We start from the raw sequence: 15,912 nt of genomic DNA, 5'->3' as shown, positions 1-15,912 counted from the left end.
GTCCAAGGGTGTTAGTGGTTGCGAAGCCTGACCTTCCCATCACTGTACGGGAAGAGGTGGCTCCTTCCACCATTTGCAGCACGCCCTCTGCATATGCTGGAAGGATCACCCACAGTCCAGTTACAGATTTGGCTAATGAAGGTGTGAATGTTGTACACACCGGGAGGAGGATATTGATGTAGCTGGCGCTGAGGAGGATGTTGATGATTATGATGCAGACAGATACCAAATTGCCTTTCTCAATTTCTATTTATATTCTAGATTATATAACGGCTGAATAGTTTTCTATTTTACTCCTAGTGCAGAGGGGATCTGATGCCGACAGATACCAAACTGCCTTTGTCCATTTCTTTGTATATTTGAATTTCTAGTTCTACAGTCTATGCAGGCTGCTTTTTTTATATTCAACTACAAGTGTAGGGTGGGGGAGGGCACAGATAGCCACCAAAGTAACGTGGTCCATTTAATTTCACTTTCTAGCTCCACAGTCTGTGCAGCCTGCTTTTTTTTATCTTCAAAGTATTTACAAGCCTTGCAATCTAAATTAACAAGAGGTAGTGACGTGCTAGAACTCCACCCTCTATATGCTGCAGAGGATGGAGGAGCATCAAAAGGCCATTCAAGCCTACACAGCCACCTACGACATAGGAAAAGGAGTGGGGATGCGCCTGAGTCAAGCGCACTGGAGAATGATTTCCGTGTTGTGCAAGGTTCTGCAGCCATTTGAACTTGCCACATGAGAAGTCAGTTCCGACACTGCCAGCTTGAATCAGGTGATTCCCCTGATCAGGCTTTTGCAGAAGCAGCTGGAGAAAGTGAGGGAGGAGCTGGTACACCATTGCGATTCCACCAAGCATGTAGCTCTTGTGGATGAAGCCCTTCCTACGCTTTGCCAGGATCCGAGGGTGGTCAGTCTTTTAAAGTCAGAGGAATACATTCTGGCCACCGTTCTCGATCCTCCATTTAAAGCGTATGTTGTGTCTCTGTTTCCGGCGGACACAAGTCTACAGCGGTGCAAAGACCTGCTGGTCAGGAGATTGTCCTCTGAAGAGGACCGTGACATGCCACCAGCTCCACCTTCATTTTCATCACTGTTTGTGCAGTTCCCAAAAAGAGGAACTGCCATTTCTATTGCTACTTTCTTTCTTTCTGTATTTCCTGTGTCCTGTGGTCTGTTCTGCTAAGGGCATTGTTATTTCCAAGTTATCCAAAAGTTCTAAAAAAAACAAATTTAAATTTATAAAAAAATAACAAATTAATTAAAAAATAAATAAAAAAAAAAATTTAAAAAAAATCTAGCTTGTACTGCTATTTAAAAGTCTAACTACGATCATTCATTGTTGCTGTACACAAAAATAATAGGTACTGCTATTAAAGTACAGTCCAGTGGTACTCTCCTGTGCCGCAGATAATTAGTAAAAGGTTTGCAGAGTGTGTGTAGTTATGTATCACAGGTTTTAAGAAGAGGCACAACACTGACAACCTGTTAGAGAAACTGAGGGAAATAATCTCTCTGTGGCTCACCCCATTTAGACTCTCCTGGGGATTCGAATAACTGCCATTTCTAGTACTACCTTCTTTCTTTCTATATTTAAAACAAAAAAAAAAAAAGTCATTTCTATTACTACGTTAATTGTTTGTGCAGTCACAAAAAAGAGGAACTGCGCCCTTAACTGCTATGTTGGTTTTAGACGTCCATCCGGTGTCCGCCATCTGTGCACTGGAATTCAGACCAGTTGAGGGTTTTATTATTATATTGTGGCCCTGGTACCAAATTGTGTACCAGGGCCACTCCACTACGCAGTCCAGATACTTGTTTGGTGGAATTCAGACCAGTTGAGGGTGATATATTGTGGCCCCGGTACCAAATTGGGTACCGGGACCACTCCACTATGCAGTCCAGAAAGCTACCTCGGTGAAACGTTTTGGACTTAAAACAATAATGTGAGGTGTGAGGGTGTTCAGAATAGACTGGAAATTAGTGGAAATGATTGTTATTTAATGTTATTGAGGTTAATAATAGCGTAGGAGTGAAAATAAGCCCAAAAACTTGATTTTGGAACTTTTTATGCTTTTTTCAAAATAAATCCGAATCCAAAACCTTAAATCCGAACCAAAACCTTTCGACAGGTGTTTTGCGAAACAAATCCGAACCCAAAACACAAAACACGAGACACCAAAAGTGCACATCCCTATCTTAAACTACTAATATGTGCAAGAAAAACACTTAAAAACATTAATTTTAACAAACAATTCATATTGCACACACCCTTCAAACTAGACCTTAGAAGATATCCATAGGGCCTGAAAAACTACATACACAGGTAAACTTTGAAAAGGCAACCTAAAATGCCACTGTAACTATGTCTAAGATACATGGAAACAGTATAACAGATGACTAATTCACTTAGATAATTTCATTGTTGTCATTGGCATTATTCTTATAAAACTAAACCAAACGTACATTGTATAATAAGATAATCAATCTCTTTAAGCTTCAATTTGAAAAACCTACTTAATATAGATAAATTCTTAAATAAGAATAAATAGATTAAGTGCACGGAGAGACAGTGCGGCCTTTCCAGAACATGTTAAGAGATAATGCATATAGCAGGAAATTCATCTGTATCAGTCTAGTAGTGCAAATGTCAATGGACTGGTTCATATCAGTCTTACCTTGTGTGCTTGATGTGTAAAGCACTGATCAGGCAGTCATAATGTGCGTTTTATTAAATAGCATCCGTATCTTCTTATGAAATCATATTCTGACAACTTCCATGATACTTGTTACACCAGTGCAACCAGTTATTTGGAAGTCATATGTTTATAAAGAGGATATATAGAACTCTGTAAAACCAGCAAACTCACAACTCATTCATTACCTCATGATGACTAAATGTAACTATGAGTTGTATATTAAATTATGACATCACATGGGAACATGACAATAAAGACAAGCTGTTTTCTTAAGTGCTATATAATTTACGCTTAATTACTGGTAGCATAATTGGTTGTGAAAACAGACAAAAATTATATGAAGTCTTTTTTCTAACAAAAAAATGAAACGGTCACACATTAAAAATATAGATTCAAGTCTTACTGACAAGAGATTGTAATTATGATAAATCAACAAAATGTATTTCCTGTAATGCTCCATGACTTGTCCCTTCAACAGCAGTGTCTACCACATACATGAGGTACATCTAATCCCAACTTCCCTTCGTATAGCCTAAATTCATCTAGCATTAACTTAACTAGTTAAAAATTGCAGCAACATAAAGGTATGCCCTAATAAATGTTCAGATATCCTGTGGCATTCAAAAGGTGCTCAACTTGAGTCCCACTACCCGCCTGCATGGTTGACAACCAACATAATGGAGCCATGGTCTCACGTGGTTTTCACTGAACCATGTTCTTCCCATTAATATGAAACAGTACTAGCAGAGTGAAACTGGAGCAGTGTCAGTATCAAGTCACAACAGTTTGAAACTACGCAGGACTGTAGGACGTATAGCCTACTTGGTGTTTCCAGTACTACCCTCATTGCGTGGATCGAAACATCTACCATTTTACATGTTTTTATTAGTAATTTAGCATCTCCTATGCACATTATATCTGTATGAAGATAGTAGATACTCTGTATCACCCTGTTTAACCCGTTCAGTGCCGAGGATGAGTGCCTAATAGGTAGGGAGTTCAAAGAGTTAAAATTACACATACATGTCCCCCACAGTAATTTCCTGTTCGTGGACAATTGGGGAGGGGTGGTGCACAGGTTTCCCCCATCTTTGCACCTAGAGACTACAGGTCACCCTTGTGGTAAAACGTGCCCACTTAATAGTTATTTCCTGGTGATCAACAGACAATATACCCTACACTAGAGAAAGCATTAAGTAGTCTGAAAGGGGGGTTAAAATGCCCACATCTCCCCACATCCTGGCTTTAATCAACTCAGGGGTACCCTCTTTTGATGCAGTAGGTTGCATATAACTAAATATATATTTAACAACATAACCACCATGTGTTTTAATCCAAATGACTACATTTAATAAACCTGGATAACCACAGATATGTCTTAACCTTACATATATATGTCACACCTATAACCAGCATGGTAATCTTTGTTATCTACTCTTTGTTTTTATTTTTCGCTTACATACCTGTTATTGTTGGACAGACTACTGATATTGTTTCTTCTTTACTGTAATCGACGTCTAAACCGGTTTCATTTTAAAATAAATGTATAATTTAACTTTCCATATTGGTTCACTATTTTTATTTGGGGTAATATTGCTTTTATTGTTTAGGTCTACAAGCTAATCATTTATTTTTGTCTCAAAGAAATGGTGAATGCAAACTTGTACAATTGTTGAGACCGATATAGGTATATTGCGGAGGTAGTAAAAAGACACAAGACAAAAGCATGCTATGGAGAAATTATATGGGAATACTGTCCATCAGAAGTAGTGAAGTACATTTCAGACTTCATTTTCCAATGTTTAATGACTTGTTTACAGCAGTGTTTAACTAATTGGAGTTCAAGCAAGTGCTATTCTCACAATGTTAACATTTACCTTATGGAATTTCACCCAAAACTAGAAAGTTGCTTAGAAATGTACCCCAAAATATGCCAAGACAAAAACGTCAAGGTTTTATGGTATGCTCAAGTTAACAACTGAAGTGATTTTACAATGCGGGAAATAAAATAATCTCTAGTATCCTGATCAGTAATTTATAGAAACTAAGGGGCATATTCAATCCCGATCCGCGGTATCGCGCCGGAACGGCCGCGAACCTAGTCCGAGGTACCGCAATAACGTGGATTTTCGTTCGCAGCCCATAGGGCTGCGTACGAAAATCCGCGTTATTGCGGTACCGTATTACCGGCAGTACTGCGCATTTTCCGCGGTAATGCGCGTTACCGCGGATCAGATCGGAATTGAATATGCCCCTATGACTGATGGCACATCTAGCATGATTAATGTGTGAGAACTGTATATGAAGTCTTCATAACAGGAAAAATATCCATACTTATTTCATCACCTCAGGACGACAATGAGCAAAACAAATGATTACAGCACGTTAACAAACACGTGTTCTGCAAATGAATTTTGTAATAACACATAACAGATCTTTCAACTCCCAACAAAATAAGATCATTTCATTGCTATGAGAATATCTAGTAACGCCCACTTTGAGAGATACAGTAATCGTCTCAATTAGAAAAGGCTGATACTGTACAAAGGATATGATGATAGGACTTAAATGTTTAGAACACTACTATTGAGATGACTATTTCTAATGTTAATACTGTAATTAATATAATAAGCATGTGCACCTAACACATGTGACGCTCAAGTTACAATAACAACTCATATAATAACACGGACAACATGGACTATTTACAATGAACCTCTGAGAAACTTGGTCTTGCACCAATGAAACACATTAGGCAAAACATGACAAAGCTTGACACATATGACCTTGTTGTAAAACAGTTCTGGAGCCAGTGTTATATTGTTTTCATGTATGTTTAATTGACCACCCAAAATAAAGAATCATAAAAAGAAAAGAAAGAATACTAACTCCACAGATCAAAAATTAAGACTACAAAAATGTCTCTCTTATCAAACATTATGGATCCGAAACTATTATTCCAAAAGGTTACAATCGCAAATAATACCACTGAAAAGCACAGAAGAGGGGAAGAGGAATTCACCAGCTAAGAAGCACATCATTTCACTTTTTGGGGCCGGATGACATATGATTTGGGAAACCTTCTGGTGATCCATTACAACAGAACCAAAGCTAAAACCCACAATCAGATAACGATTTCATCAAGTACTACAGTGTTTGGGTAAACCACAATGGGTCCTACATTACAAAAGATCATTTAGAACATCCTATTCAAGCACCCACACACACCCAACAGGTTGGACCAGCCAAACTGGTCTAAGGGCTAGATTTACTAAGCTGCGGGTTTGAAAAAGTGGGGATGTTGCCTATAGCAACCAATCAGATTCTAGCTTTCATTTATTTAGTACATTCTACAAAATGATTGAAATTACTACTGACACCAAAAGCAGTATTATAAGATATTTCACTGGAAAATTTCTTATCCAATTATAATATATATTTATATGTTTGTTTATATTTATGTACATTATCCCCTCATTATTTAACACATATTCAATTAAAATTACGAACACCATTCTACCACAGTTCATCACTGCCTTATATCTTATGCTATCTTTCCTTTGTCCTTTTATACCTTATTTGATTTACATTAATTTATTTGTATCCTCTACTGTATTTTGCCTATTGTTTACCTCTTAATGTGATTTATATAAAACTCTTATTTATGACCAGGTTACCTGCAAATAAATAAAAAAAACTGTTATAGGATTAAAAACCCTACCCAAGCAGGCAGTAATAACAAACTCCCCTCAATCCTTTTTTTCAATTGAGACCAGAATTTTATCTGTTGTTTTCAAATAAAAATAAATAGTCTATTGTATACCAAATTATGTCTACTCTGCATATTTGGCCTTACTGTGTTTATATTGCATGTGTATTAGGAGAGAAATACAGGGCCATTGGCAGAAGGCATACATGAGTCTCTCAGATGTCTCTAGTGAACAACATATTAACCGGTTAGTGAAAGATAGAGGGGCTGATTTGCTGGATGGCAAGTGGTAAATGGGATCCCAATCCACTGCAAATTTGGCAGGGGGCAGAAAACTTTGAAGTTCTCCATATTTACAGTTTTAGACAATCTTTTTCTTTCTGACCTGCCCCTGCGTAGTTTATGATGATCCTACCCTTAGAGCTAGAGCTGAAGTTCATAGCACAGGAGGACTCAATTCATCCAGGCATCTTCAATAGAGTTTAATATAGTAGTTCTATTCAGCTCTATTCAAGAGGACTGGATGAATTGACTGTTAGCTCAGCGCAATATGGCTCCCAAATTTAGGTAAAGTGAGGGGACCTTGAAGAAGGAAAAACATCAGTATTTGCTACAAGCAGAGAAACCCCTTCAAAAGCTGTGGTTACAAACAGACTCTGCATTGAGTCTAGACTGGCATTAGGCTGCTATCATTTATTTTGTTTCTTTTTCTTGTACCATTTCAATCTGCAAATAAAACAGGCTTTGATCTGTTCGACCAAATATGCTGGCCTGTGTCTCCTGTATGATTACTGCTGTGTACTTGGATCTACCGCAGGATACAGCAATCCGGTAACCTAATATCATTACACTAGGAACACACGACTTCTTGTGATAACCATTTTGTAAACTAGTGTGACTCAATTACCAAGCATTAAAGCAATTAGAAATATATTTTAAAGAAAAATTAACCCTAAGGTAGAATGCAGTATTTTTTCTGCTGCATCCCAAACAGCAATATAATGAACATACAAGACACAAACTACCTGGAAGCATAATATACATGTTTGAATTATATGAGTTATTGCTTCAAATGCCCAAAATTGCTGCCGAAATGACAGAATGTGACCAGCATAAGAAAGAGGATAATAAATGTTGGACAAACTTGCTGTAGATAACTTTATACAACTTGCTCTTTAAAGGGGAAGATTAGAGAGACTAGATCATGCTAGGGTGCCTACCATTAGTGGAAGAGCTACCCTAATTTGCTGCAGTGCATTGGACAGATCCCCTTTCTACTAGTTGGTGGGACTATAAAAACTCCCTGCAAATTGACACTCTTTTTTAAAGGGTACACTGCTTACTAGTTGTGGTAGGGAGGCTTTATATTAAAACAATGAAGTGGCAAAGCAACATAGTTTGTCTTCTTTAAATAGAACGTTAGGTACCTTTTAAGCACACATGCAATAGTCTTTCTACAAAGCATTATCGCTTCTTAAAAATCTCTCTTGAGGTTGCAGAACATGGTTGCCAGCTCACAGCGCTCAGCATGTCATGTGAAGACAGAGGGGAGGATTTTACATTACACAGAAAAGGCAGAGCTCAGAGGAGCATTCCAAAGCCTCTCTGCTCACTACATCATGTGCCATGTGACTGTGGCTACCATGGTACTCCATGACACTGCAGAATTAAAAATAATCAATAGCAGCCTGAAGATGGAATGATGGAAGATGGAAAATACCAACACCATTCTTATAGTCTGCCACAGTGATTTATGGTAAAATAAAATACATAATTTTAGCTGCTTTAAAGTTGCTGAAATGCTCATTTAACTAAAGAAATACAGTGTAAGGAAATACTGAAACTGATGACAATGTGGTAATGACAGTTCTCTCAGATATAGGAAACCTTTTAGTCTCTTTGCCCAAGGGTGATCTGGATAGAAAACAAATTGATTTAATCACTTTAGGTTTTGGCAAAAGGCAGACATTGATTTTCCTTACTCCAGACACAGTGAGTGATGAGTCTTTATGACCTATCCCATCCTCGCTGCCATCCAAAAGGAAACAACACCAGACACTTTTACAAAAAATTAGAAATTCCTACTAAATACATCACACAGGTAAATTATATTTAATTTTAAGTTACACACACACAAAAAAACATTTTATGGGGACATTTTCTCTTTAATAGATGATCTTTTTCGGTCATGGAAAGCATCAATGTCATTTCAACCTAATGTTATTAACAGTGCACCATCAAGAAGCAGCACGTTCAAAACCCATGTACAATGTTTTTCAACAGTAGCTGACATAAAACTGAAATGTAACTGCCAGGAACAAACAATTATATTGTTCTCAACAAAAAACTAAATCAAAATAACATATATGGTGAACTGTACACATTGGAAATAAGTTCACCTGTGCAATGTAAACTTACAGTATAGCAACAGAAACCTCTAAAACCGTATATAACCTTTTTGTTCAGTATTTCATAGATAAAGTATCTGCTTTGCTATATGACTTAGACATGCCAGTATTAGTGAGATTTTGTCTAACCTTTCAGCTATAATCTATTTTGCACCATAAATAAAGGGCACCTACAATCTAATTCCAATGTCATTATCCATTTTTTAAACCTAATTTATTATTAACAATAATAATATTCTAATAAATGATTAGCACTGTTACTCATCTATTAAAATGATTTCAGGGTTATCCACAACTGGCCACACCAGCATATACAAGAGACCTGACTCACACTTCATAGCCCCCAACTGACAAATTCACAGGCTCCTATCTCCAACATTTTGCTTGCATAAATAACTATATTGTGCCACTAGGCTTTATCAAAATATTTCTGTTTCTTTTTAGGATGCTACATTTAACAAGTTTCTTGAGCACTGAAAAAATTATTGCTATATACATATACACGACTGAAAATTATCTAAAAGATAAAGCTTTTTGAACTGCATGTTAGATTGCAGATTTTGACTGCAAGTTATAGGGGATTATTAGGACATTCTCCACTAGCAGGCAGTGCAAGTACCTCAAGGCAGTGGTTCCCAAACTTTTGCAGTTTGCGGCACCCTTAGAGTCTCCATAATTTTTTCAAGGCAGCCCTCCAAAATAATTACAGAGCAGTCCCTTTTATAAGTAGTTCGGGCAAAAAAACGTAATAAGTATTTAGGTCGGGACAGAAATACTTACTTAGTTGTATGCAAAAATAATACACATAAATCCAAGAGAAAAGAATATTTTTAGATATTTTTTTTCAATTATATTTCTGTCAAAGAATAATTTACAGCTAACTCCCTCTGCCCCCTCCTCCACTCCCCTCTGCCCCCTCCTCCGCATCCGCCCCCTCTGCCCCCATTCCTTCATTCTTTTGCCCCTCTATTGTGGTTTCCTATCACCATTCCCGTCCGTTTCTTTACTTACCATACTTGACCTTCTTTCTTCTATGTCTTACCAAATTTGGCAGTGCCTGGGACCCAGCATCCTCTCTCCTGCCACTTATCACTGAATGTTGGGAGTGATGACGTCGCGAACGACATTCAGTGAGAAGCAAGGAGGATGCTGGGTGCCGGGCGCCGCCGGATTGGTAAGGTTTTTGTTTTTTTCTCCTCCTGGCTGCGGCGCCCCTATGACAGCGCCGCGGCACCCATGAGCGCACACTTTGGGAACCTAGGCCTCAAGGGTTAAGTGACTCTTCCCTGGAACCCATTCATTTCAGACAAAGGAATTCTTTTGCCCACCGGTTTGGAGGAGCAAATAGAGCAGCAAGACAATTCCAATGTGGTAGTCTTCTCTCCGCTGTGTTATCCAGGTAACATCCCAATAAGGGAAGAAAAAAAAATAAACAGGACAAAAAGTTTACTAAGCTATAAATTTCAAACCTGGTGACATTGAAATAATGATACAGTTGGGGGCAAGCTTTGTCTCCCAGTACTGCAACTGATGTCTGTTTTCTCGAATCAACAAGACTGAAGGATTGTGAAAAACTGTGGGCCTGCCTTAGACTGAAATTAATGGGTTCCAAGTAAATAACCCCCACATCAGAGGTAGTGGGGATAGAAAATTGTTTATATTGTAAACCCAAAAACTATAAATCTGATATAGGTCAACCCTTTCCCAGACATGTACAGTATGACCATATGGACTACCACCTTCGCCAAGCACTCCTGCATCCACAAAATTAAATGCCTAAACAATTTGTAAATGGTGCATGCTCTGGACATATCATTGCACCCAGTTGTCAAATATTGGCATGCTCAGTGGTACCTCTAAATTAGGTCTGCTCCAATCATGATCCAATTCTGCTTAGACATGTCCTCTGTCCTATCTATAATGCCACACGTCAGACTTGCCAGGTTCAAAAGTTCACTCACTGCACAGTTGAGCAACAAGTTATTTTGGCTGTTGTGTACTAGTCTGAGTTGTTGCTTTGATTTTCAATGTCTCACCCAGCTTGTCTTCCAACCATCCTTGTCCATTTGTGATCTTGACCTTTGATATCTAGTCTTTATTGTGCTGTCGAGAGAGGATAATCTGGAGCCGTGACCTGTGGGTGTCCCACTACAAAGTCTAATAGCTAGTCACAGTCTGTGACATCTCCCACAGTATGTGAAAGCTATCAAATTGAAATCATACTTGAAAAAGCAGACACATTTTTTTTAAAATATCATATCAGCTTACCCAGTGCACTTACAGCCTATACAAGGTCTCAAATATTGAACCCTGGAAGAAACTCACTTATGCAGTAAGGAATGGAACAAGATTTTAAAATTCTATAAATGCATTAAAAAATAAAAAAAACAAACAACATGTGCATGACTGAATATGGCGGATACTTATTAGTCCATTGATAAGTGCAGGTATTGAACATGAGGGATCTGGTAGTTGCATTCATCTCTGCCAGACCTTCTGACTATACAAAGCCTATTTTAAATGACCATGCACTGCTAAAGAAAGGAAAATAAACTTCTCTAGAATGACCAGTCCACTTCTCCATCTTCTAATATAGTTGTCTCTCATATCACTACCTTGTGATAGCTCAGATAGTTGTGGCTGTGTAACAGAAAGCAGATTCCAGATGCAAAATACACCTACTGGAGAGCCTACCAGCTTCATTCAGTGCATCTTTATTTGACAGAGAAATGACGTCCTACTGTATCAGATTACATCCAGTCAAGAATCCACCTTTCTCGATTGCCCAGTTAACAACATGGATGTGCTCTAAATTTCAAACTCTAAAGCCCTATTCCAGTGTCAATTAGGCTTGGTGCAAAGGTGGTTTTCCTGAGATCTAGCCAAAGGAAAATGTGAATTATAGTTACTGTTAAATCCTTTTCCTCAAAATATTCCTGGTGAGCCATTACAATAGGTAAGTTTACTTTTAGTTTAGGCAGAGTAAATATACAGGCACAGAAGAAGAATGGCTTATGGTGCCAGAGATTCTGAGGGCCCATTCAACACGATTGGTACCAACATCTTGAACAAGAAGTTATTATGGACATATATCCATAACTTTGCTAGTCATTATCTGGATGTCTTATCTTCAATTGACTCTCAGTTTGGGAGACGTGTTCTCCACACAGCCACTGAATAAATTCTTTATTTTGCAACAGAGGAAACAAGTAATCTGGGTCAGTGAATTGAAGCCACCAAGTGTAAGCTGGATGTACAAGTGAACAAAAACAGTAACCCATGTTAATTAACACACTTAGCTCATTAATAGCTTGCAGGCCCAGTTAAGACATATGAATGTGGCATTCAGGCTGTAGAGTTCTTCAAGATGGTGCCACAAGTGTACTTGTCCATTTGCCAAGAATATGGTGAAGAGTGATTCATGCGACTGCTTGCACTCAAAACACACTGAACTCGCTAATGTGCATTGTCAGAGAAATCCAATTTGATCCCTCCTTAAATAAACCTGTTCCAATTCAGCCTCAGCTATGACTATCTCAATGCCTAAGCTGATCACAATTATTACCAAACTAACTTCTCAGCAGAAGTTCCTACCCACAACAGGGTATATAGTTATTATCCCACCTACCGTAAACCACTCCTCCATTATATATATATATATATATATATACTATATATATATATATATCCCTCTACACTCCAGACTATTTTCAAGGATGTATATCTGTTAATGACTTGTGACCATGCCCCAATAGTGAAAGAATCCTAGCGAAACATGAAAAAGCTATTTCAACAAATACGCACCTGGCAATGAACTAAACATGTGTCTAGCATGATTTGGGGTTTTTATATTAGGACTGCACTTAATTTAGTCCTTCTGCATAGATGGCAGATTATAGGCTACCTGCAAGTGGGAAATAGGTTAAAAGAAATAAACAAAAACATAAAATAAACCCCCCAAAAACACCCAAGCATAAAATCCAAATAAAAATACCTAAGCATTGCAGTCTTCCTTCATTCTCAAATCTCGATTATCTTTTGTTCCCTGTACTATTTCTGTCCACCTTGCAATGTTGTCTTTTTGTTGAGCTTGCAAAACACCATGTAACACTGCAAAGAATCCCATACATTTCAATCTGCTGATAACACACACTGAAACAGATTTTCAAACTTGACCAATCATAATCAGACTGGGAAGAACGAGCTTTGGTGGGCAACAGAAAACAAGCATTGTGGAGCCAATTTGGTTGAAAACAACTATCATACCCAGCACTCACCTGAGCCTGTGTGATGTGTGGGCGTAAAAGTGTTGATCAAAAGCAAACCACTCGGTTTGTATATGAATAATGAATAAACTCCCCAAAAAGTCTCATGCTCACTACGTAACTACCTTCTGCGATCACCAAGATTTGCTTCAGGAGTTGAAACCCTTACATGAAATCTTTGATTATTCCCGGACATCTCAAAATATATTATACAACTTAAAATTAGTCAGTCTCTGTTAACCAATGATCTGCCTTAAATGTCGGGTTTATAAAAAATAACCAAGATCATTTAGGACATGAATCTTTTAAGTAAACAGAATGTTCTTGAATAAAGATTAATATGATGAAATAAGCCCACAATGCTTAAGGTAAGAAACTTACATATATTAATATATTGCAAAACAGTTTCTTAAAATAAAAATAATTAACAGAAAACTACCACTCACATAAATTAATTTAAACTGTCCTCCTAATTAATGAACCTTGAGACATCAAACTAACAGGCTGACAAAGAGTGAGTACTACGCCAATTTGCATAGCATATCTTGTGTGAAATCGCTCTGCCGTATGCCCAGAGCCCATGCTGCTTGCGCATGGATAGGACAGATGGGATGTGATAGGGGTGTTCTAGCGTAGGCAAAATACAATTAGCATGTGTTTGCGCAACTGCAAGCATATGCAGACCAGGGCAAATATAGAATCTGAAAAAGCTGCATTATTTGTGGGTGGTCAGGGGCAGGTGCAAAAAGCAAAATTTGAGATCAAGTCCCGACCAGTAGTGAACAGCTTGTGACTGGCTGTTTGTGAATGTTCCACTTAAGGTTTTTTTTCCCATACACGAGACAGTTGAGTTGTTTCTGCTATATTTGAAAGGTTTTAGCAGTTTTATTGGGGAAAAAAAACATGGGAGCTAATGGGATGTAAGAGTATATGAAATATACTATCGTAAAGAAGGCACATATGCTACCATGGCCGACCAGCATGTATCGTAAGGCAGTTGATACTTTGCATATGGACACAATTGTGGCTTTTTTAATAAATGCAATTTGCGCCTGTAATTGGGCCGCAATTGTGCCAATTATGCATCAGCCCCTTAGTGGTAATGACAGAATTTGGCTGTGGCCATAAAATGCTGTCCTCAGGTTGGGGCTGGGAGATATCAGGGGGTAGATTTACTACAGCTTCTAAATAGGAAACGTGGAGGTATTTACCATAGCAGCCAATCTGATTCTAGCCATCATTTATCTAGTACATGGTAGAAAATGATAGAATCTGATTGGTTGCTATGGGCAATGCCTTCACTTTTAGTTTTTAGAAACTTAAATAAATCTACCCCTTAGCCTCCTAAATACGAGACCCCTCCCCCCCGCTTTGTAGTAGGATACAGGAACTTGCAAAGGGCTAGGAAAGAACAAATGGCCAAGGAAGAAGTCAGCATAGTCAGATTAGCCCTCTATTTACTTGCACACAATGGGGAGATTAAATTCTCCATGCTGTTCTAAAGAACAACGTGGGTCACGCACAATTACCATTACTACGGTAATCGCTGCACATTATTACCATTACTATGGAAATTTTACAGCTGAGCTGCGAGCAGAAATTCATGTTAGAATTACTGTAGTAACAGTAATAATGCGCACCGCACTGTTCTAAAGAACAATGCAGGGAATTAAATCTACCCCAGTGAGTTCACAAATTACAATTCATATTTTATTGTTTTCTTAACAGCGAATTATGCAACAATCACGACAACAACCAAACTGTTATATCAATCTATCACAGAACTTGCGACCATCTCTAATCAGAACTGCTAAAGACAAATAAACATAATTGACCATACCATAAGTAATAAAGTAAAAGTAAATACTTGCCATCTCTATGATTTTTGTTTTCCTTCCTGTTTTCTTCTTGACCGTGAAGATATACTGTGCCAACACCACACCAGCAACAACAGCGCACATGCTGGCACTGGCCACTGCTCCCATTTTAGCCACAGATGACCTGTCCATGATAATTTCAATTAAGTCACAATCACCTAATGTTTGTTTAATTGGGTGTATTTATATGCCCAGATGTCTAAATCATATGTATATAAATATGTATGCATGAGTGCAGTCTTATTAAAAAAATATGAATAAACAATGCTGTAGGCTGCTATTCAACCTAAACCAATGTTGCACTGTAGCTCTGTGCTTTGGTCAGAGACAGACTAACAGGGGTACATTTTCTACCCTTAATTATTTCACTTAAAGTTTATGTTTTAGGCAAGTCAATATGTGAGTAAGTATAGTGTGTCCGTAGAGTCCCTGTGGCCAGCAGACCAGTGTGTAGTGTGGGAATAGAAGTAGTGCTATGCTTCCCCTCGCTGTCTTCTTGTCTGTCACGTTTGTCTGAAGTGACAGTTGCAGCTCTTCCGCTTCCGTTCTCCATGCGTTCTGAGTTACGACTCCGCCCATTACAATTAAATCATATTTCCTATTGGCTGTTACGCGACAGAACTAAATACGTCTCAGGGAAAGCCGTGACGTGCTGGCTTTCGTAGTTACGGGAATTCCCTTGGTTGCTACGGTAACCACAAATCAAAAGACTGTGCGTCTATATATATGGGCGCAGATGCTCAATCGCATAAAGGGAATAATACAGAAAAGTACTCTTAGAAGAGACCTTATAACAATCAGTTTTACAAATGATAGATGCAAAGCTGAGCTGATGTGCACAACCCAGAATATAAAGAACATGGAAAATATAGCAGAGTTAATGAAGTTTCTGCAAACTGATTAATAAATAAATACCGGAGGGCGGACAATGTCACAAGCATTCAAATTATAAATTA

At 38.1% G+C, this 15,912-nt stretch overlaps 1 protein-coding gene across 1 annotated transcript in view; it reads right to left on the bottom strand.

Moving 5' to 3' along the window:
- NT5C3A (5'-nucleotidase, cytosolic IIIA) overlaps window positions 1–15,487 on the bottom strand; it is a 48,981-nt gene extending 33,494 nt beyond the window's left edge. The window contains exon 1 of the mRNA XM_075212585.1: window positions 14,951–15,487. Coding sequence (XP_075068686.1) covers window positions 14,951–15,088 — 138 coding nt within the window. The 5' untranslated portion in view covers window positions 15,089–15,487. The remainder of the gene's footprint in view (window positions 1–14,950) is intronic.
- Between the last annotated feature and the right edge of the window lie 425 nt (window positions 15,488–15,912).

The sequence above is a fragment of the Mixophyes fleayi genome, chromosome 5 (genome assembly GCF_038048845.1).
Source record: "Mixophyes fleayi isolate aMixFle1 chromosome 5, aMixFle1.hap1, whole genome shotgun sequence".
Classification (NCBI taxonomy): Eukaryota; Metazoa; Chordata; class Amphibia; order Anura; family Limnodynastidae; genus Mixophyes; species Mixophyes fleayi.
The sequence above is the reverse complement of the archived record's forward strand: the minus strand, read 5'-3'. Positions and strand labels throughout refer to the sequence as shown.